At 39.7% G+C, this 23,787-nt stretch overlaps 1 protein-coding gene across 1 annotated transcript; it reads left to right on the top strand.

Annotated features, from left to right (window-relative positions):
- Window positions 1–1,615: 1,615 nt before the first annotated feature.
- Window positions 1,616–23,544, top strand: TRA2B (transformer 2 beta homolog). The gene is made up of 9 exons (XM_003926980.4): window positions 1,616–1,823; window positions 12,958–13,091; window positions 14,082–14,244; window positions 15,889–16,077; window positions 17,882–17,997; window positions 18,950–19,033; window positions 20,937–20,996; window positions 21,924–21,997; window positions 22,551–23,544. The coding sequence occupies exons 1-9, from the start codon at window positions 1,788–1,790 to the stop codon at window positions 22,559–22,561; spliced, it is 867 nt and encodes a 288-aa protein (XP_003927029.1). The 5' UTR covers window positions 1,616–1,787; the 3' UTR covers window positions 22,562–23,544.
- Window positions 23,545–23,787: the final 243 nt, after the last annotated feature.

Below are 23,787 nucleotides of genomic sequence, written 5' to 3'. Positions count from 1 at the left end.
TGACTGTTAATGAGTATTTCTTTTCTTTTTTTTTTTTTGAGATGGAGTCTCACTCTGTCGCCCAGACTGGAGTGCAGTGGCACCATCTCGGCTCACTGCAACCTCAGCCTCCTGGGTTCAAGCAATTCTCCTGCCTCAGTCTCCCGAGTAGCTAGGACTACAGGTACCCTCCAGCACGCCCAACTAATTTTTGCATTTTTAGCAGATGGAGGTTTCGCCATATTGGCCAGGCTGGTCTCGAACTCCTGATCTTGTTATCCACCCGCCTCGGCCTCCCAAAGTTTTGGAATTACAAGCGTGAGCCACCGCACCAGGCAAGTGTTTCTTTTCTTGACGTGATGAGACTACTCTGAAATTGTGATGATGGTTGCACAGTTCTGGGAATAAATGCTATTTGAATTGTACACTTTAAATAAGGGAATTGCATAGTAGATGAGTTATATCTCAATAAAGCTATTTAAAAAAAACCAGGAGTGGGAGATATTGGGCTGAGGCAGGAGGATCACTTGAGACTGGGAGGCGGAGGTTGCAATAAGCCACTGCATTCCATTCCGGACAACAGAGCGAGAAACCCTGTCTCAAAAAAAAAGAAAAGAAAAGAAAACCAAAAAAGGGCCCTTTACCAGTACCAAAGGGCCTCACCGTCCAGGTACCACCTTTTCAATGGATGAGGACAAGTGCAGACGGATTAAGTATCCCACACAGGGGTCGGGGGCGGTGGCTTACACCTATAATCCCAACACTTTGGGAGGCCGAGGTGGGAGGATCACTTGAGCCCAGGAGTTCGAGACCAGCCTGGCCAATATGGCAAAACTCTGTCTCTGTAAACAATTCAAAAAATTAGCCAGGCATGGTGGCGGGCACCTGTAATTCAGCTACTCAGGAGGCTGAGGCAGGAGAATCACTTGAACCTGGGAGGCGGAGATTGCAGTGAGCCGAGATCCCGTCACTGCACTCCAGCCTGGGCGACAGAGTAAGACCCCCATCTCAAATAGTCTCTCACGTAATGGCAGAATTAAGCTTCCCTCCTTGAGACACCCCCGCACTTCCACGTGCCTCTAGCACTCACAATCACTTTAATTGTTTAACGGTTCTCGTATATTATTTCCTAACTTCAGAATAGAGACTGTGTCTGATTCCTGTGTGTCGAGATCTGACCTTTTTTAAATGAAGACGTGTTCAGGAAAGAAATATCTGCAAGTAAAGCAAAATGAAGTCAGAACCCAGTGTACCGATACTCCCCTCTCAAACAAAGGAAACACGCAAAGCGAAAAACTAGGAAGGCCGAGAAAGGAATGGAGACTGGGGGAAACAGAGAGCATCTCCTCCCTTCCCGCTCCCTCGACAGGTTCCCTGGAAAGTTCTAGAAGGGATGAAGGCGTGACTGGTGACATCACCGTGGCCCCGTGGCGCCCACCACAGCGGACAACCGGCAGGCGAGCTTTCCCGCCTCAGAGAGGCCGGGGGCCGGGGGTGGGGCCCTGAGAGGGGCGGGGTTGCGTCATTTCCGGTCGGGGACGCGAGGCTGTTGGAGAGGAAAGGCAAAGCGAGGCGGGGCGAGGCCAAAAAAGCGCGCGTTTCTGGGCAGGGGCGGAGCCTGGCGAAGGAGCGCCGCGTCACGTCCGGTGAAGTTAGAGCCAGTGCGGAGGCGGTGCGGAGCGGTTCTGCTCTGAGCGGCTGGGCGACCGGCGTATCGTGCGGGGCCGCGGCTGAGCCTCCTTGGCCAAGGCGCGAGAGGTTGGCGGCTTCGGTTGAAGCACCTCGACCGGCGACAACAGCCAGGAGTCATGAGCGACAGCGGCGAGCAGAACTACGGCGAGCGGGTACGTAGAGCTGGCGTAGGGGGCGGCTGTGTGGTCCCAGCTCCTTCCGTCTTTTCCTAGGCCCATCGGCCTCGGGCCGGGAGGCTGCGGCGTTTTAGGCTCCGAAGTCTGAAGCTGGGAGGGCAGCAAGGGAGCAGCTTTTAACCAAAAAAAGCCCTTGTGGATAGTGCCTTAGTGCCTTGGGCGGCCACCGGCGGATTTATGTGGCTTCTGCCCGACACGGCCGTTTCTCCCGTTATAAGCGGGGGAAGATGAAAATGGCCGCTGCGTCCCCGCGTTGTTGGGGGAGGGGAGTGGTATCTTCTTTCGCCGTTGCTCTCCTGCGAAGGTCCGCCGCAGCCATCTTGGACTGGCGGGCTGGGCGCGCTGCCAGAGGCACAAAATGGCGGAGGAACCGCGCGGCTACTTGGGCCCGACCCGCTGCGGGCCGCGCCTAGCAAGGCCGCGTGGTGGGGTGGGAGGAGACAGACGGCATTCTTTGGGGTCTTTGGCCCGGTGTTGAGGTTAACGAAGGGCCGTCTTTGCCTCCCCGGAAAGGACCGAGTCTTGTATGTCCTTGAGGCTTAAGATGGAAACTAATCCGAGATCGACGAAGTTCTGGGCCCATGAGGCGGAGGGGATTGCGCGAGGGCTTTGTGTTTGGCATCGATGAAGTGCTTTTTTCTGATACCGAAAGGGCTTCCCAGGCAAAAATCCGTTATCAGTAAGCTATTAGAGCAGACCACAAAGTCGCTAAGATAATTTTGTGGCCATCGCTTTTCCCCAGAATTGTGAAGGAGAAATTGACGGGCAACAATTGACGGCGCCGTTATTTCCTTTGTTTTGAGGCGTTCTAATACTTAGAACCACAGCGTGTGTTGGGTACAATTTTCTTTCCTTTAAGTTTCCACTTCTTAAGGGTGTTCGGTGAGGGTCAGTTGAATTGCCGGAACAAGACAGTTCTAGGATTTAAACGACATACGGAGCCGCTCATTGGGGCTCCGGGTGTTAGATTCGCGGAGCATTCAATGATGACGCGAAGATACAGGGATTGCTGAACTAGGAATCTCTTAGTAGGAAGGTAATAAAAAAGCACCACAAATTGGTTTTTTGTTTTTGCTTTTGGTTTTTTTTGGAGGCTGTTATGGGAGTAATTTGTGTTTTGTGTGTTTTTTTAACTTGTTACCTAAGTTTTCCCTTACTGGTAGAGCCACCTTAATATCTGAGTATGATTTATCAGGTAAATAAGACTATTAAATGTCTTAGCAAAAGTTTGTATTAATAATAGTTGAGATGATTCTTTAGAGTAGTTTAGAAAGAAAGTTTCTTACCTCTTGGCACCTTAGTGATGAAGCGAGAGTAACCAGTTTGGAGCCAAAACTGATTTGGTGTGAACTAATCAAGCCTTGCCTTTACATACTCGAATGAGTATAGAGTTTTTAGTTTTTCATGTTTTGCCTTAAGAGGATTGAGTCCAGTGTCACGAGTTTAGATTTTAAGTTCTTCCTTTTCATGGGTGAGAAAGTAGAGATTGGGCTCAAAAGTGAAGAGTTGGCTTTGTTGGCAGTTCAATCAACTGTTAAAACTAGTCATTGGCGTTTAGACTGCAAAGTAAGCGATTTTAAAGTATTTCGTTATTAAACAGCAGTTGTTGGGTACCTTTGTACTCTTCGAAAATACAAAATGACTGGCTTCTGACTGGGGGAACTCTCAGTTGAATACACTTGAAGAAGCTGCATATGGTGTGCTTGAGAATAGAAAATTGCCGGAAGAGTTAATTAGTATATTTTACGCGAGAACGGAAACAATTGAAGGAACTAAGTTCCAGTTTGAGACTCGGCTCAAGAGGAATTTGAAATGTTCGGATTGGTTGTTTTTTTTCCTACTAGTAAAATTACATTGTTTTGTTCACAATCTTTCAGTTGTAGAGGGAGGTTAACTTAATTGTGTTAAAAATTGAGATGTTTTTCTTACATAAGAGCCTTGGCTTTTTGACCGAGGTCTCTAAACATTGAAGTTGTGAAATACTTATTGTTTTGTTTGCTGTTTGTGTTCCAATTGGAACCTTTAAGGGTTGTAATACACCTGAATCAAATTTGGAAGTCTAGGATTCCAAAGCAATGGTAGGAAAACCTTAAAGCTCAATGGAAGAGTTTAATCTTAGACATACCTGTGGGGTAAATGCTTCTCTGGAGCGAGAAAAATGAGTTTCATTCAACTCCAGGCTTCTGGACTGGCTTAATGTAAATCACTAATCTCTTCAAATCAGCTGGAATTCTGCCTTACTTACGTGTCTCTAATCCAGATATCCCCACCCGTCTGTGCCCCAACGTTTCTAGTAACTGTAGAAGTTTATTGTTGTGTCCCTCCCCTTTAAGGTTGGGTGAGTGGGATAAATTATTCCGAATTTGATCACTAACAGAATTCAGTATTTATTGGATGGCTATAATGACACTTAAAAACTGTTTCACTGTGTCCCTCATCCCTTGTTGGTCTGTGGGATTTATTTTCCCCCCATCTCAAAGGTAATAGATTTACACTAAATCAGTCTTCAGGGGTCTAATTAGCAGACTTAACCGGATCTGGCCAAACCACTTTCGAAAGTAAGATCGGTGTCATTTTCATCTCTAGATTCAAGCCTCTTTCCGTCCCCCACCAAAAAAAATTGCCTGATTTTAAGGGGTTGACTAGCACCTTTTCTTCGCAAAAAGAGGCACTCCTAGCAGTTAAGAATTTGAATTAAAAGTTGATAGCAAGTTTAGAAGTGCAGGGTAATCTTTAGAGCCCTATAATCGCAGTGTATAGGGTGTGTGAGATTTGTTTGTTGGTATTGCACTAGGTGTAACGTTCTAATCTCCTCAACATTGTAATGAGTTCCTACAAATGAGTCGTTCCTAGAGGAATACAGAAACTAAGGAGACACTGATGTATGGACCAGAATAAAGAAAATGTTTTGACCCAGCAAATACGCTGATAGAATACTGGCTATTTTTGTAGAACCAGTGTGTTTGCAACAATAGTCGCACATTATCTTTAGAGATAAATAGCAGCATCTGGACACCAACCCATCAAACTGCCTTTCAAATTCTGCAGTTTTTCTCTTCTTCTGCCTAATCTTGGGATGTCTTTTTATATTCCTTGGTTTTACCTTCCAATTTTCAAAACGGAAACATCTCTCAACCTACTTCTTATTAAAGATTTTAGCCATCTCACCGATTCCTTTAAAAAGGGATTGAATTGTCAAATAGGAAACTTTTGTATTGTTATGAGTCTGGTTAGGTCTATCAGTCTCTTGAAACCAGCTTGAAATTTTTTTTCTTGGTTTTAAACAAGAATGCTTTAATATTGTGGATATTGTCTGGAACTAGAACGTGACATTTTCAAGCTGACATTACAAGTGATTTTTATAAGGTAAGTACTACGGGTTTTGCCAAAAAGTTGAGGAATTCAGGTGGTCGGGGGAGTGTTAATGGCATTTGTCTTGCACAGCGTTTTTTCTTTCTTTCTCTTCAATAAAACCCCAAACCTTAGGTGGTAAATATTAATGCTTTCATAGTTATTTTGCCCAGGATAAGGGCATAGTTACAGTTGTGTATATTTCTTGAGCCTTAGCGTTTATGTTGATCAGTGTTACTACATATGTGATTGTTAAAGACATGGTGACTGATGCATAGGAATTTTAAGTGTTTTGGCCCAGGTTAGTATTGAGGGTGGGATATGTAAAATTAGATAGGAAATTTATTAGTATAGTTTTTAAAATGTAAGCCAAACAAGTTCTTTACTATAGCAAATTAGTCTTGACATTCCCGAAAGCCTTTGCTTTGAATTGGGTTTTGGAGGTTACATTGAGATTGATGGTATATCAACATGGATTGTTACGAGACAGTTTGGATGAGGGTCCCTTTTTTTCTTTGTATTAATTTTTGTGTTTAGAAATTGGTTAAAAGGTAGTTTCTGAAAAGTCAGAAAGTCTTGTATATTTGCTTTCGCTGGGAAGTACTGAATGTTTTATGATTGTAAACTTGAGTCTGTGCTATTTTTGCAAGAGTGTTTTTATAAGCACAGGCCTACACTAATTTCAGATGATGGTTTTTTCCCAGACACTATTCTCCAGTGTTTTGTGTTTTTTTTGTTTTTGTTTTTAGAGATTGGGGTCTCACCATTTTGGCCAGGCTAGTCTTGAACTCCTGACCCTCAGGTGATCCTCCCTCAGCCTCCCAGAGTGCTGGGATTGCAGGTGTGAGCCACCTTGTCCGGTCCAATTCTCTAGTCTTTAAAGATTTTTCTATCCATCCTTCTGGTAGACAGTTTGGCTGCCAGGAAAAAAATGTACTCATTGATGAGAGCATTGACCTTAACCTAACAGGATTCATGAGTTTTTATTTGCCCCATCCCTCCCAATTTTTAAAATATTGCCCTGTCAGTCGACTTAGTGAGTTTATGCATGTTTAATGTTAAATAGATTCCAGTTGTATCCCCTAGAATCATTTTAACAAAAATTGTGTTGTTAGGACAAGTTTGTTTATTTCTAAGTAGGGTCTCTTACTAAATATATGTGATAACATTAGCCCAAGAGTTTGTCTTTGATTGTATAAAGTAGCCACTTGAACTTAGCAACTGACTTGAAATAAATCTAGTGTTTATATTAATCTAGTAATGGTTTTGTTCTAAGACTATAAGAGAAGGAAGCAGGTTGGGAAGGGGTAATAAAATAACAGCAGGAAAATCTCCATATTGAAAACAGCTGTAATAGCTAGAAGTGTGGCCTCTATTCCAGTATCTTCTGCATCCAAGTGCCCTGTCTGTATCCAACATTTAGAAGGCCCTAAGGAAACCTGCTGGGGCATTCTGATTCCACGATTACATTTGTGCTGCCAGAAAACATTTCCCATTGCATTTTAGTGATGGACATTTAAAGAAAACCAATAACTGTAACTCCCTGAAGTAAAAAGGTATTTGAAGTATTTTGGATTAAATAAACAACGATTGACTTTAAAACTAGACTGGAAATTATGCTTTTGTTAGGAAAGACATCACAGCACTTGGCAGGCTAGCGATGGTTGTCTTTATGCCCACACAGGTATAAAGACTTGCAGCTTTTTTTTTTTTTTTTTTTTTTTTTTTTTTAAGCAAAGCCTTACCCTTTTTTTTTTGGGGGAGGAAATAATAATAAAAATATTAAGGTGAAATGTAGGATAAAAATCTAGAAGGTTTTATGGAGGCAGTATTTAGCATGTTCAGACATTTACGGATCAGCTAAATTCAATCTTTTTAATTATTTGAGGCGGTGAGCTATAATTTGCTCTTAATAGTGCCACCTTTTAAAGTAGAATTTCTCCTTTGGACATCCAGAAGACTTAATATTTTCTTCATTGAGGGGGAAATGTAAAACAAAATTCTCTGAAAATACCACTGTTGGATTCAAGTTTGTTCTGCTTTCCTTCGTAGCTACTGGCATATTTTGTAGGTGGTTGACTTGATTTTGTCTTTTTATGACTCGTACTATAAAATCTCACTAGAGCAGCTTTTCCAGGGGTGGGTTGAACACTGCAGTTCCAAATTGTCAGGTTCCCTGACACTGTCTTTCTACAGAGCTCTAATACAGTACAAAAATGTGTGACGTTAAATACGTTTCTTTATACTATCTAGACAAGTCACAATACCGTAAACCCTTTCAACCCTGAGCCTTTGTCATCATACAAATGAATTGTCCGTACTTTCCTTTCTTGCACTTAGGTATTAATATGTCACTTTTTGACTAGAGGTGTGCTTTTGACACTTATCCTATTTTCTATTTAAGAAGTGTAAAATGTAATAGTTCTTGAAATGTTAAATGAACAGTAAATGTTCACTGGCTCACTTCACATTCAACTTAAGCATGATAAACTATTTGGAGTAGACAAATGAGATTGATTACCATATATTCTAGAACCAGCAGAAAACTATGTAGTTTCAGTTTTTTGAGCTGCATATTCTAGTTTCTTTTTTTTTTTTTTTTTTAATCCGAATCAACAAAGGGATTTTTTTTTTTCTAGTTTCAGTTTTGGCACTGGATTTTATCCTGGAGTTTTAAAATATTCTTCATCCTGTTCTTTTTCTATTAAGGTTAATGTTGAAGAAGGAAAATGCGGAAGTCGTCATTTGACAAGTTTTGTAAATGAGTATTTGAAGCTCAGGAATAAGTGAAGCTGAAATTTGAAAAAATAAAAGAAAGAATGCATGCTAATTATCAGACCAGAAGTCCCACTTGTAGAATATTGAGCAATTTGTGTGAAGTGGGGAAGATGAAAGAAGTCAGAATTTGAAACGGAAGAATGAAGAAAAGAAATAAAAATGAAGTTAAGATAAGAAGTAATCTGGAATCAGAAAGCACTACGCTAAGTAATTACTAGTCTGTTTATGTGTCCCTGTATATTTTGCTAAACATGCATGCATTATTTGTTTAATAGAAAACATATACAGGGTAAAGAAGTGCCTTCCAGGGGAATCGTTTAAATTAGGTAATTCTGATTTTAACTGCTTAGTGAAATGATTGAAATGCAATTTTTAAAAAATAATCTTTTGTAGTCAAACACCCGGCAGCAATGAGCTCTCCAGCATGGGTAACAGTGGGCTTCTTGTTGTCCTCTCTAGATAAACTTTTCACCTATCTAATGTTGCTGGTCCTGGTGCACGAGTGAATACCTTCAGGGTTGGAACTGGTCGTCTTTGCCACCTCCCTGGACTCTTAAATTGCACTGACCCCTTTCCTTCAGTACTAAACAATGTATAGTAAAATATTTCCTGTAAAATAGTTTTCAAAAGAATGTGGCCAGGATGGTTGTAGAAGCAAACCCCCAAAATCCAACAAACAGAGCATTGAGTAAGATATTTCCCTTTGTCATTAGTGTCAGTTTTTTCCCCCATATAGCAGTAGTGGGATTCAAAGAGCATTTGGGCCCTAACTTTAAGATGCATATTTGCTAAATACACAGGGATGATTTTTCAATTTCTGTTTCTACTTAATGCCTATTCCAGCAGAATGACTAGAGTTACTGATAATACAGTCGCTTCAGCTTGCAATAGGTGGGTCACACAAGTGAACAGGATAGCTAATTCAAAGTGCAATAGTGGCAGATGCTTTGATTCCCTTTTCTCCTTTTCTGCTATGAAAATTTAGCTATTGTAATGATGTTAGAGGTACAGGTTATGAAGGAGCTTTATTCTGGTTCCCCATCCCTACCACTTAATGAGAAATTCAGCCTAAAAGCTCTGTCTTTTCCTTTTCTGTGTTTTGTTTTAGCAGAGTCAAGTGATTGGTGTAATGTTACTGTCAGCTGGATGAGACAAGTACACATATTATCAAAATAATACCCAGCAGTAGCCAGCCAGCAGTTTTCTACCCAACTGAGAATGCCAAGGGTATTATCTCACGCATTTCTTCCTGAAATAAACTTTCTCAGAGAGTTGTCAGGTCTTCATGCTCTTGGAGAAAGCGACTTAAGTGGCATTTCTTGGATAATCCATTTTCTGATGCTTTTAGGCCTATTTATTTCTGTATCTTGAAAGCAGAAGAAAATTTTCTCATTTATGAAAGGATTTCTTGCTGTATTAAACTAATGAAAATATAACTGTTACTTTTATGTTCCAAAATTACTCAAAAGAGCAGGCAGGTAGCTGAGATAAAAGTGATGTGAACGAATATTACATTTTAATTGAAGCCCATAGATTATTTTATTAAGAAACCTGACAGGTCCTTGGGGTGGAAAAGAGGAAAAGACCTCTTAACCCCCAGCCCACTAAGGGAAAGAAAGCAATTTGGAATCTGATTATATGACTTAAGGTGAGAAAACATTGCTAGTGAACCATTGGGTCCATTTGTTTTTGTTTTCCCCCTGGCCAAAGCATCTGTGGGTCCTAATGTGTCTCTTTGGGCCATAGGGTAGATGAGGAGGCAGGCTGTTTCTGTTTTCTGGGAATAGGCAGTGTGGGGAAGACTGCATTAAGTTGAAGGAAGGAAGGAGATGACAACATTTCAGGTAGATACTTTTGCAAAGGGAAAAAATTAGTAGGAAGCCTGTAACTTCTGAAGTTGACTGAGTCAAGTAAGTCAGACTTAACCTGGTTATTGTAAACACACAGTTTTTGAGAGACGCAAGTACCCAAGTCCAGACCGCCTGAAAGTAGACTCCAGTTGAGCATTCTGTATTTGAAAATGCTGTAGAGGTTTAGTGCACATCTGTGTTTGTGAGCCACTGTTTTAAATCTAATAAATTACATCTAGTTTTTGAAATAATAGGGATTGGATGGTTATTCTTTCTTTCAAATTACTGTTTTCAGAATAGGGAGATGTAGATTATTTTGTTGGAAGGCTAAGTATGTTGTATTTTTACTTGATGTGTTCCCTGCAGGTTGTATATTAGGATATAGCTGAGATCCAGTCTGAAGAGCTTGATTGACTCCCTGAGTATTTTATTTTCCCCCAGAGAAATTTTGGCTTTATTTGATTCATGCTGTTTTAGGTTCATGGTCCCTATGAAGCAGTGGTATCCAGTTCTGTCACTGTAGTTTTAATGTGTTCACTATGTCAACCGTAAGAGTGGAATGGGAAGCATCCTTACATTTAGAGGCTTTCCCAGCTGGTTTTACAAATTTGCCAGTCTGTGCATTAAGGTTCAAAGTTAACATTGTGCTTTTGTTTTGGGTGCTGATTTTAGGTCTTGTTTCTTGTAGACAATCTTTATTCACTTGAATGTATACTTCCCATCCAGTTAAATGGCCAAAAGAACTTCAGAAGGCTTAACTTTGTCAAGAAAATATTCCTGATAAGAAAGAAGATGGAAACATATAAGTGTTAGCCCAAACAAGTGTCAGTATAGAAAACAAAGCCTTTGCATTCTGGTATTACCCTTATTCCTGGCCTAAGAAATGATTGCATACAAAATGTATCTGCTGAGTAGTCGTTAGTTTTGGAGGCTGAGTGAAAACTCCTTTGATTTCAGAAGTATTATATCTTTGATCTGGGATCTGCCAGAAATTAGTGAGAAAACGTCATGAAGTCTTATTTTCTAGGCCAGGAGTACTATCTCTTCCCTCAGTGAAGAGGCTGGTGAAACAGCTTAGCTTAGAATAAAGGTTTTTCTGTTAAAATAAAGCCAGGGCTTGAAGAGGGTCTTGACTTGACCCATTCTTCCTTTATACTCAGATTCCTGGGCTGACTGGTTTCTGTTAACCATTACTGTGAAGCACCCATATTCTGCTTTCACTTCTTGAGAAGATTGTTTCATTTCCATTGAGGTAATCTTTCTAGTGTTGGAATCAAAAAGGCATTTAGCAACTTTTGAGTTCCTCTTTTCTGTGCTCTTACCTGTATTAGTTTTTGCCTGTGGTAAAAATAGCAGAAACTACACTCATTTTCGAGACTTCCTCCTTTTTCCATGGAGAGAAGGGAAGTGCCTGTTCCAAATATTTGATAGGGAACCCCAAGGGATTGTCCCCAGAGCATCACTACATCCTTTAACTATTTCTTGATATTAAAGGCAGATGTCCTCAGTAATAAAGAAGGGTGTACTATCTTTTTCTTTTAATCTCTTGGTAGTCACTCATGGAGGGAGTTAGAGGGGAAAGGCTGTGTCAAGTTTCATGTCACTCCACCATGTTTTATAATGGCTTTGAAGTCATTTGAAAGTTTCTGGAGTCTCTGGGACCTTAGAGACCTACCCTGAGAACCAAAGGATCATCCAAATTTTCTCCATTATGCTGTAAACCACGGAACTATCTTACAAAGTATTTTGAGCTGTAATTTAAAATAACCCTCTATCTTCTGTCCTTTCAAGAATGTCCAAAATACTCTGAAAATGTACCAAACAAGGAAATCTCTTGTGATTAAATTTTATCTGCTTCAGCTTTGATTCATGCCCTATAGTGATTTATTGTAATAATACTTCCTTTTGAGTCTTGTCATTTCTGCTCTCTCAAGTAGAAAGGCCCACATGACTTTATTTTGTCTAAGTTGGATAACTTAAAGGTTGTCTTGATAATTTTACCTAGCTATCAGACTGACTAGGAGTAGGTTCTGTCCCTTTCCTCATCTAATGTTGTGGTACCTTGGCAGAACTTTTCTTTGGTTTCATTACTTAGTATACCCTTTTGTTGATAAACTGACTATATGTCTTTAGCTCGTTGATGAACTGGTTATCCTGGTTAGCCATTCCTTTGCCATTTTTCATTATCAATTCCCCCCTTCCCCAACCTACCAGCCAATCCGAGTTTCGATTGGGAAAGCTATGAGTATACAATATTTACCTGAATTTTGGCTTTTGTATGTAGTTCTATGCTCTTGCTTCCTTGGCCCTAGATTAGGACCTCCTGATTTAGCTGCCCTGATTTTAATGTGTATTTAAGTAACTAGGAAAGTTAGGTTAATTTCTGGTTTTCCGTAAGTTTGCCCTGGCTCATGGTTATTTAGTTGAAGAATCTGTGGCGGATCCCTCTGACACCCTCTCTACTGTTACTTTTGTGTAGTTAACTGTTCTGTTGTATGTAGCTCCATCTGGTTGCTTTCAGTTTCTTTAGGGGGCATCCCACCATATTTAGATGTAATAGGGTTTTACAGGGTTAAGCCTTTGCTTTCTACTAGGTTTCTCCCTTTCTCTAGAACTTGAAATGGAGATCATTGTCTTTATCTCTTTTATCACTGAATTATAAATACAACTTGAAAGGTCAAGGTTAAAGTCAAGCATTTTTAAGTAAATTCTATACATTGTATAGGGTTTTGTTTTATTGATTGCAACTTGATTGAAATAGGTATAAAGTATAGGTGTCATAGTTAATAAGGTTCCGTCTCACCCTAGTCTTTACGGAGTAACATTCTGAAAACACAGTCCTTGGGCAGTTCCCTTTAACTGCTTGGCTTTGGCACCCCTTTCTGAAGGAAGTGGAGTCAAATAATAGTTATCCCTGCTCCAAAAAGGTGGAAGAAAGGACAAGTTAATTGACTTACGTTATTTGGAGCAATGAAACTATTAACACCAGGTATACTCAGTTCCTGCCCTTACCTATATTTTCTTATCTTGGAAGGGGATTGCTGTCCCTCACCATTTATCTCACAGCAGCTTATTTGTTTTTAAAGTTGCCCAGAAAGTGTACAAATTAAACTTTTAACATCTACGTGTAGGAATCCCGTTCTGCTTCCAGAAGTGGAAGTGCTCACGGATCGGGGAAATCTGCAAGGCATACCCCTGCAAGGTCTCGCTCCAAGGAAGATTCCAGGCGTTCCAGATCAAAGTCCAGGTCCAGATCTGAATCTAGGTAAGAAAGACTGTCTTGAGATTTTCTCATTACTCTTAGCTTTGAAAGTGGTGCGTGCTTTGTAAACCAGGAAGGTAGAGAGGGTTAGATTATTTGTTGGCTTATTTAAATATTGGTACTAGAAGTGAACTTAAGTTCTGGGAGACAAGACTAAAAGTGGTTAAGAGCCTGGGCTTTTGGAGTCAGGGTTCTCTATTTTTGCTGGTTTGGGCAGATTACATAACTTTTCAGCTTTAGCTTCTTTATAAAAGGCAAATAATTATTACAGTACCAGTTCTTCAGGGTTGTTGTGAGGATTTACTGAATGTAAGTAAACTGCTTATTAGCATGGCAAATACACTGTAGAATATTGGCTTTCGGTAATTGCAATTCTTGATAAATAAGTATATGGTGTGCTTTTTTTTTTTTTTTTTTAATGTTGGTCAGTGGTAGGCTATATATACATCCTGGTTTGCCTGGGACGATACCAGTTTATGCCTCTTGTCAGGCATAATTAACAGCACCCCTTTTCTCAAATGTGTCCTGGTTTAGATGACAACTTAGAGTCACTCTAGTTAGTCAAGAGCAACTTGATTTTGTTTTTAACTGCTAGGGAATACTTGTGGTTTATTACTGTATTAAATTGATGGTGGGCATAAGGAGAGACAAAAAGTTAGAGAATGGTCTTCTGAGGGGGAGAGATGGGCACCAGCCAAGCTAGTAAAATGCTGTATGCTTTGATTCGCAAAAGATAAATATGTAGACTTTAATATTAATCTTTAATTGGAAGAAATACTGAAGAAGAGCTTGTGGTTTTTAGAACGCTTCCTAGCAAAGTTGAAATGACTATAAATAATGAGAGAAAAAAGTATTGATCCTACTTAATTGGTAACCATGTTAGCATATTCTTGGATTGTTCCCACTTTGGGAGTTTAACTTTAGAACAGAGTAATAAACTTAAAGAAGACAGTATCTGTTGTGAGTTGTAACCTTGAAGTCTTTGTCTTGCAGGTCTAGGTCCAGAAGAAGTTCCCGAAGGCATTATACTCGGTCACGGTCTCGCTCCCGCTCCCATAGACGATCGCGTAGCAGGTCTTACAGTCGAGATTATCGCAGACGGCACAGCCACAGTCATTCTCCCATGTCTACTCGCAGGCGTCATGTTGGGAATCGGGTAAGATGAAAAACTGGTTTTGAAGCAGTGGACTGCCTAAATCTACTTTTTCTCAAAGTTAGAGCTGATTTTGACAGTACGGTTTTAGCAGTGAGTGTGTAAGTGAAATCTTAAAGAGGCTTTTTAGTGTTTTGAGAGCATCTTTTAAGTTATTTTAAGTTAATCTTTCATGATGGGGGGTCTGCATTTGGGCTACCTGTCATTTAAGCATAATACTGATACAATGGTGTAACTCCTTAGTCCAGTCGTCCCCAAACTTTTTACACAGGGGGCCAGTTCACTGTCCCTCAGACCGTTGGAGGGCTGCCACATACTGTGCTCCTCTCACTGACCACCAATGAAAGAGGTGCCGCTTCCTGAAGTGCGGCGGGGGGCCTGATAAATGGCCTCAGGGGGCCACATGCGGCCCGCGGGCTATAGTTTAGGGATGCCTGCCTTAGTCCATCCAAAAAAAAAAAACTTGTCATTGTGCATTACTATACTGTACTATAGTATTAGCACATTATTTCAAAATACAGTTCTATGCTTAACGTTACTCGTTTTCTGTGTTGCATAAATCCAGTTAGATGCTCTCCTAACTTTCCCATTTAATTTGAAGCTAGTTTCTTTTGGGTGTTAAGGCATTTTTTATATTTCATGAAAGGTTTCAAATGAGATGGTATTTATTGTGATTTCATTGTATAATCCAAGTGATTTAGGGGAAGGGTATAGGGGACTTAACATTTTTATGTCTCTAGAAAGAAACGAGAACTTGTTTTGAGACTTGGTCTCACTCTGTTGCCCAGGCTGGAGTGCAGTGACACAATCTCAGCTCACTGCAACCTCCGCCTCCCGGGTTCAAGCGATTCTCCTGCCTTAGCCTCCCAAATAGCTGGGATTACAGGTATCTGCCACCACACCCAGCTATTTTTGGTAGAGATGGGGTTTCACCATGTTGGCCAGGATGGTCTCCATCTCTTGACCTTGTGATCCACCTGTTTGAGCCTCATGCTCTTCTGAACTTCAAGCAATCCACCAGCCTTGGCCTCCCAAAGTGCTGGGATTACAAGCATGAGCCACTGCACCTGGCCAACTCTTGTTTCTTACAGTGATTGCAAGCTGTTTATAACCTGTAAAATGGTCTGGTACACATGCCCTCAGGCTTCATTTATGTACATACTGAACACAATGTATGTGTGTTATGCTTCTAAAAAAATAAAACTATATATGCTTATCTTTCTGGCAATTGAGAGCATTCTGTTGAATGGAAGGTGTGTCAACATTAAAATTTTTTCTAGCTTATAGACATTGTGGTTCCAGTTATCCTTGTGTGTCATAATGAATGTATGAATTTTTCTTAGAATACATTCATAGAAGGAAAGATACCAGGTTGCTTTTCACCAGCATGAGTACTTGTTTCCCAAACTTACTTAATTCAAAGGTTGAAATTGTTTCTTTTGCATTCTTTCCTACCCATTCCCAAAAATGTCTGCAGTACTTGCTATAATTTCTAAGTGGTGTTCGGTCTAATTATGTACTTTTCTTGTCAGTGACATTTTGGCTAGTATACAGTTCCCTTTTTTAAAAACTTTGATTTCATGACAAGTTTTCAAAGTTCAAAATTCACCTTTTTTTTTTTTTTTTTTTTTTTTTTTTAATTTCTAGGCAAATCCTGATCCTAACTGTTGTCTTGGAGTATTTGGGTTGAGCTTGTATACCACAGAAAGAGATCTAAGAGAAGTGTTCTCTAAATATGGTCCCATTGCCGATGTGTCTATTGTATATGACCAGCAGTCTAGGCGTTCAAGAGGATTTGCCTTTGTATATTTTGAAAATGTAGATGATGCCAAGGAAGTAAGTAAAAGTCAACCTGTTCTTTGTAAATCACCAGTTCTATTAACACCAAATACAAGTGACCAGTTGCTGGGATAAGAAGTCAGTAATACTTTGAACTTTTTCTCCAACCCTTGTGGAGACTCAGATACATGCAGGATAACAGAAAAGTTTGTATGACTTAGTGAAGTTGGTCCTACTACCTGCTTCATTAGTTTCCAACTATCGGGGTCAGCTATACCCCAGTTCTGCTAGGATATCTAGTTAATGTTTACGATGAGTTTACATTCTAGAGTCAAAAATAGCCAAAATAAAGTTAAAATGCAGAAGGAAAATGTTACTCCTTTTTTGCTAAGTGAATGATGATGTGTTTGGATTTTGATTGGTCTTGAGGCAGAATGTAAAAAAAGTAAAGATCTGTGAGTATAGGCCACATTTAAAGGATGGTAGCTCAAGTACCCTTTGAGTAGAAGAGGAAAAACTGACAAGCCCTCTAAATAGTCAATGTTGAGATTAGGAATTGAGCTCCAGGTAAAATCACTTAATGTAGGTAGGCCTTTACAGAAATTAGAATTTTCAAAAAGGGTAACTTTCTAAAGGGGTAACTACTGGAGCAATAAAAGCTGAATGCAACTAGTTATAATTAGTGACTGTGGAATTGTGAGATTCAGAGAGACTTAAGATACACAGCTTCATTGTAGGAAAAACTGAGATGCCAAAGGTATAAGTAGGATTCACTTAAGTTCGCTCATTTCCTAATTAAATTTTGCAATAGGATCACAGCTTTCAGAAAATAGCGTAATTTTTATCTTTATTTCTAGTGCCAAAAACTGCGTGGGGCATAAACACTAGCTTGAACATCTGAACTAGAAGATTTTTGGAATTTGAAGTTTAAATTCTATTTAGGTTAAAGAATGTTTCTTTTTTTTTTTGAGACGGGGTTTCGCTCTTGTTACCCAGGCTGGAGTGCAATGGCGCGATCTCGGCTCACCGCAACCTCCGCCTCCCGGGTTCAAGCAATTCTCCTGCCTCAGCCTCCCTAGTAGCTGGGACGACAGGCGTGCGCCACCATGCCCAGCTAATCTTTGTATTTTTAGTAGAGACGGGGTTTCACCATGTTGACCAGGATGGTCTCGATCTCTTGACCTCATGATCCACCGCGCCCGGCAAGAATGTTTCTTTAAATGTATGCTGTTAACACTTAATAAATATTCTGGGAAAAGGAACTATAAGTACCTAACTATGTACAAGGCTTTGCTTCAGCCTTAGCTTTTGGCTTCCAGAGAAGGGTTAAGAAAACTCTAAGGATTAAATAATAAGTATGTTCAGGTTTGAGTCATAGAATCTCAGGCCCAACTATTTAACTCTGCTGTTTTAACCCAAAAGCAGCCAGATGGATGAATGGGGCCCTATTCCAATAAAAAATTATTTGTGGGCGTTGGAACTTGGATTTCATGTGTTTTTTTCACTACTTGTTAAATACTGTTTTTTCCCCCTAGTTATTTAAACTCTTAGCTTATGGGTTATATAGAGACAGCCAGCTGGCCAGATTTGACCTACAGGCTGTAACTTGCTAACTGTGTACTGCTTTGGAGCTGGAAACACCGTCAGGATTGCAGTTAGGTACAATAATTCAAGTTTTTTTTAGTAGCTTATACAAATATTTAGTGTAGGAACAACACATTTGTAAGTTGTAGACCCTACGTTCTGGCTAACATTAAGATAAAGCACCCAACTGAAATATTCAGTGGGATCTTACTCATAGCCACGGAATAATTAGTAGTTTTGTTCAGGATGTATATGACCATTTATTTGTCTTTTTAAGGCTAAAGAACGTGCCAATGGAATGGAGCTTGATGGGCGTAGGATCAGAGTTGATTTCTCTATAACAAAAAGACCACATACTCCAACACCAGGAATTTACATGGGGAGACCTACCTAGTAAGTTTATTTTCAAAGTAAACATAATTGGCAGCTGTTCACTGATCAAAGAAGCACTTGTATTAGTGGAAAGGCTTTTTACAACACTTAGGTTTGTGCCATAAACTTGACTGCCAGTTGATTAAATGTTCCTCATTAGGGCATTTTTCTCATAGAAATTGAACCAATACTGGACTACAGATAAAACTATAAATCTTTGTCAAGTGTATTTTTAAATTTTGTTTTGAGACAAGTTTCCCTCTTGTTGCCCAGGCTGGAGTGTAATGGCATAATCTTGACTCAACCACAACTCTGCCTTCTGGGTTCAAGCAATTGTCCTGCCTCAGCCTCCCAAAGTGCTGGGATTACAGGCGTGAGCCACTCCTCCTGGCCAAATTTAATTTCTTTTCTTTTTGGATGAAGTCTTTACCCAGGCTGGAGTGTGGTGACATGATCTCAGCTCACTGAAACCTCTGCCTCCCAGTTTCACATGATTCTCCTGCCTCAGCCTCCCCAGTAGCTGGAAATACAGGCACGTTTCACCAAGCCTGGCTACTTTTTGTATTTTTAGTAGAGACAGGGTTTCATGTGTTACCCAAGATGATCTTGATCTTCTGACCTCACAATCTGCTCTCCTCGGCCTCCCAAAGGTCTGGGATTTACAGGCATGGGGCACCGAGCCCAACCTAAATTGTCTTAAGTAGAGCAAGATGATACCATTTTTCTAAACCTTGTAGAAATATGTGGGATATGCAAATTGACCTCTGGTAGGATCTCTGCTTCCTTAACCAATGATTTTTTTTAAAGTAGGTTTATATATACTGTAATAAGGGAAAGGGCACTGCTTGTTCAATATAGGTGAGAATTTTAAGATATAATGTTCATTTTCTAATGTGTCAGAAAAAAACCATTAGTAGATACAAAAAGTCACGTCCAGAAATATAAGGGACACTTGGTATTTTTTTCTTCATAGTGGCAGCTCTCGCCGTCGGGATTACTATGACAGAGGATATGATCGGGGCTATGATGATCGGGACTACTATAGCAGATCATACAGGTAAGTTATGAAAGTCACCTTCTGAATCTGTGCTACAGTGTACAGATGAGCACTATGCTTAAGTTTTATCCTTTGGTAAAGGCTTTGGTGTAGTGCTTTGAGAAACGCAGAGCAGAAACTTAAACCAGATTTTAAAGTGATGTGTCTTTAAATTCACGTGTAATTGGATTTCTGTTTCAATATTCTAGAATTTAAATGGGATTTAAGTCACTTGGAATGTTAATAAAATAACGTGGGGGTTTTTTTCTTTTTTTTTTTTAAGATGGAGGTTCACCATGTTGGTCATGCTGGTCTTGAACTCCTGACCTTAGGTGATCCGCCTGGCCACGTGTTTTTTTATGTGAATTGGCTGTCTTCGAGTGACAGGCCAGGTGTGGTGGCTCACACCTGTAATCCCAGCACTTGGGGAGAGGCCAAGCCGGGCAGATCGCCTGAGGTCCAGCCTGGCCATCATAGTGAACCCTGTCTACCAGAAATAAAAAATTAGCCAGGCATACTCAGGATACTGAGTTAGGAGAAACACTTGAACCGGGGAGGTGGAGGTTGCAGTAAGTTGAGATTGCAGCACTATTCCACTCTGGGCAATACATCAAGACACTCTTCAAAAAGATAAAGCAAAATAATAGGCTGAGGCAAGGGGATCACTTGAACTGAGGGATTTGAGACCAGTCTGGGCAGCATAGGGAGACCCGTCTCCACAGAAAATGAGGCAGGAAGCTGGGGAGTTTGTGGCTGCAGTGAGCCAGATACACTCCCACTAGAGCAAGGCCCTGTCTTAAAAATAATAATAACGTATGTCTTAGTTTTGTAAAAACAAATTGCATAAGCCATTCTGGAAAGCCATCGCTTTTCAGGCAGTTTCTTGGTATCGCTGATGCATGGGTTGTACACTTAGGGGACAGGTAAAACTGAGGCTTTGAAAGACCCAGAAAATAATCTTAAAGACATTTTAATTAAAAGGGTAAGTGACTTTTTGTTATTGCCAAAAATTTGATATTTACAGGTTTGGTTAGGGAAATGCCACTCATTGTTAAAGATATCTTTGAGGCCGGGCGCGGTGGCTCAAGCCTGTAATCCCAGCACTTTGGGAGGCTGAGGCGGGTGGATCACGAGGTCAAGACATCAAGACCATCCTGGTCAACATGGTGAAACCCCGTCTCTACTAAAAAATACAAAAAAAATTAGCTGGGCATGGTGGTGCGTGCCTATAATCCCAGCTACTCAGGAGGCTGAGGCAGGAGAATTGCCTGAACCCAGGAGGCGGAGGCTGCGGTGAGCCGAGATCGCGCCATTGCACTCCAGCCTGAGTAACGAGAGCAAAACTCCGTCTCAAAAAAAAAAAAAAGAGAGATATCTTTGAAAGCAACTTGATAAAAATGAAATAAAGTTCGGAAATTTAGGTCCTTCCTTGCTTGTCAAAATGTGTGATTTGACAAGTGAAATAGTGTAGTTAGTATTGACCACAGTTGTCATTGATAACCTTGATAATGATATTAAGACACGGATGTCTTTTTTGTACATTATTTGATAATGTTTAAGAAGTTAACAGTTGTGGATCATTGAAAGTGAGTTTTTAAATATGTTCTTGTTCAGCATTATATCACCCATGAAAACCCTTTTTTTGTCCTTAAAGCATCACTCTGTTGAATGGTCCTTAAGATATTAATTAATTTGACAGGCCTATTTGATTTTTTTTTTTTAAATAGCACTTAGGAATGTTCTGTGTTCTAATACTACTCATTTCAGCCACCAGAGAGAGCTCTATGCCAGTTTCTAAAAAGGGTAACAAATCACTTAACATACAAGGAGCATCTCATTCATGCTCTTACGAAAGTTTTTATTTTACTGAATGAATGACATAATTTTATAAAACTGAATGCATGTTGTCCTTGTGTCTTCACAGAGGAGGAGGCGGAGGAGGAGGAGGATGGAGAGCTGCTCAAGACAGGGATCAGATTTACAGGTATTCCAGGAGAGGACTTAACATCTGTACAACAGTAGAAAGCTTCACATAAAGATGTTTGCGTACTAATGTTTTGTAAATTAAAACTGAAATACCCAAAATCAGGCTATTTGAAGCTCATGAAAATATTCTAAATGAAACTAAATGACTGTGTAATGTCTTTATTTGTACAAATTAATTGGGTTTGCAATAGGTCATTAGTGGTACCATTTTATACCTTAATGATGTTAAAAGATAGTCACTGATAAGAACTAGTTTTTTGTCACTACTTTTGATATGTTCTTGTATTACATTTTTTTGTTTGTTTTTTTGTAAGCATCTCAGGTACATTCAAGCCAGCCCTTTTTATACAAAACTAAATCCTGAAGTGCTTGTGAAATTAGCTTTAGGTGTTAGTTCATGAGGATATTGTTGAAATTATTTAATGATATGGGACTTTCCTCTCATTTTTATTGTTTTGGAGACAGAGTGTTGCTCTCCTGGAGTACAGTGGAGCAATTCAGCTCACTGCAGTCTTTGCCCCCCAGGTAGCTGGCATTACAGGTTTTCACTATGTTGCAGGCTGGTCTAAAAACTTTTGGCCTCAAGTGATCCTCCTGCCTTGGCCTCCCAAAGTGCTGGGATTATAGGCATGAGCGATTGCACCCAGCCGGGAATTTTCTTTTACCTCTCTTAACATACGTAAACTTTAAAAGGTAACCAGATTAAAATATAGCAGGGATTATTTGACCTGAAAGTTATTAACAGTGCTTATTTGATATTTGGGCCTGATAATGTGCTTCATTCTTAAGACTTAAACAGACCAAGGTTCATGCAGCTTTTCTCATTTGGGAACTGATACAGGGGCAATACATGTAGTCATAAATTTATATGTTTAGTCTAAATGGGATCTGCGGAAACTTGGACAATCTTCACATTTGTTTGCAGAAGACGGTCACCTTCTCCTTACTATAGCCGTGGAGGATACAGATCACGTTCCAGATCTCGATCATACTCACCTCGTAAGTTTTTATCTTAATGTGATTGTTTATATTGTAATACTATGGCTTGCTTTGACAAAATATGCCAAGTAACTTCCCTTTTGCAGATAATGGATTGGTTTCAGGTAGTCTTATGTATACTTAAAATATCCCCACACACCCTGAATGTTTTTTGGGTTCAAGAAAGTAATGGAAACAACCAAAAGAAAAATTGAGCAGCCTCCTGAGCCAGAGTAGACTCAGACTCCTGTTGTTTCTAATTGAAATAGTAATTTCTACCATTTGGTAGCTTGTCAAAGAGTCCTTACAAATTTTGGGCAGCACAGAAGCAAGTGAAATTTTGCAATTACTCAGTCCTTTCGCTCTCAGATTCCATAATACTTAACAGAAATTTCTGTTATCTCATTGCTATCTCATTTCTAGTGTAATACTTAGATCAAAGTATGCAGACAGGATGGGGTTGGCTGGTACGTACGAATTTGTTAATGGCAGAATATTCAAAAGTTACCAGCATTAACGTATGCTTGATAATTAATTCTATTAATATTATACATGTTCATTCTTTTCTTCCCAGGTCGCTATTAAAGCATGAAGACTTTCTGAAACCTGCCCTAGAGCTGGGATATTGTTTGTGGACAATATTTTTTATTGTCTCTTGTTTAAAAAGTGAACAGTGCCTAGTGAAGTTAGGTGACTTTTACACCTTTTATGATGACTACTTTTGGTGGAGTTGAAATGCTGTTTTCATTCTGCATTTGTGTAGTTCGGTGCTTTGTTCAAAGTTAAGTGTTTTCAGAAAAGTATGTTTTGCATGTATTTTTTTACAGTCTAAATTTTGACTGCTGAGAAGTTTCTATTGTACAAAACTTCATTTAAAAGGTTTTTCTACTGAATCCAGGGTACTCTGAAGATCGAAGCCTGTGTAAAATGCTACCAAATGGCAAAAAGCAACAATAAACAGTTTGATTTTTACTTTTCTTTCTAACATATCAATGCTTAGCCAGAACTATTCAGTTGTCAGTAGTAAATTTAAAGACAAATGGCCCGTTTTCCTCCAGTTCATGAAACATACCATTCTTATACCTACAACTAAGTGTTAAAAATTATGCTTTGTAACTCTGTACTGCTAGTATTAGAACTAAAAATCTACAATACAGCCAGTGCTTATTGCTTATATAAATGTGGATTTGTCAGCTTTTATGTAATCTGTAATATGTATAGCAGGAAATACAAAGAGTTACACAGTGTATGCCTTAAAAGGCTGTTTCTTAAAGCTGTTACAAGGGGGTGATAGTATTTCAACTAGTTATCAGCAAGTGACAATACATTCCACCATAAATATACTCTTGTTCTTCTAGCTTTTAGACTATATGGAAAAAAAAAAACCTGGGTGCTTCAAAGTACATGATGAGAGAAGGGAACACTACACCTGTGTCATGGATGAACTGAAGACTTTGCCTGTTCATTTTTTAAATATTATTTTCAGGTCCTTTGCTTACCAAAGGAGGCCCAATTTCACTCAAATGTTTTGAGAACTGTGTTTAAATAAACGCAAATGAAAAATGATGGTGCAGCTGTTTACAAAGTGTTCTTGTAACTATTGTAATTAGACTTTCTGTAGTTGAATCGCTAAGGCATTATGTTCCTTGGGCTGAGATGTATCTTTGCTGTTTGGGGGTGTGGGATGGGGAGATGAATTTCTATATTCCTGGAAAATTCAGAGTGTGTAATTAGATAATAGAGTGATGTGCATTTGGGGATGGAGTTAAACAGTAAATAACTTTGAGGGTACTTGAAATGCATGTTCTTAG

Source organism: Saimiri boliviensis, chromosome 8, assembly GCF_048565385.1.
Source record: "Saimiri boliviensis isolate mSaiBol1 chromosome 8, mSaiBol1.pri, whole genome shotgun sequence".
Taxonomy (NCBI): domain Eukaryota; kingdom Metazoa; phylum Chordata; class Mammalia; order Primates; family Cebidae; genus Saimiri; species Saimiri boliviensis.
The sequence above is the reverse complement of the archived record's forward strand: the minus strand, read 5'-3'. Positions and strand labels throughout refer to the sequence as shown.

Coding starts and splice junctions, on each gene's coding strand:
- TRA2B (XM_003926980.4), top strand. CDS start 1,788: ATGAGCGACAGCGGCGAGCAGAACTACGGCGAGCGG. Junction 13,092..14,081: donor AGGTCCAGATCTGAATCTAG/GTAAGAAAGACT, acceptor TTTGTCTTGCAG/GTCTAGGTCCAGAAGAAGTT. Junction 14,245..15,888: donor GGCGTCATGTTGGGAATCGG/GTAAGATGAAAA, acceptor TTTAATTTCTAG/GCAAATCCTGATCCTAACTG.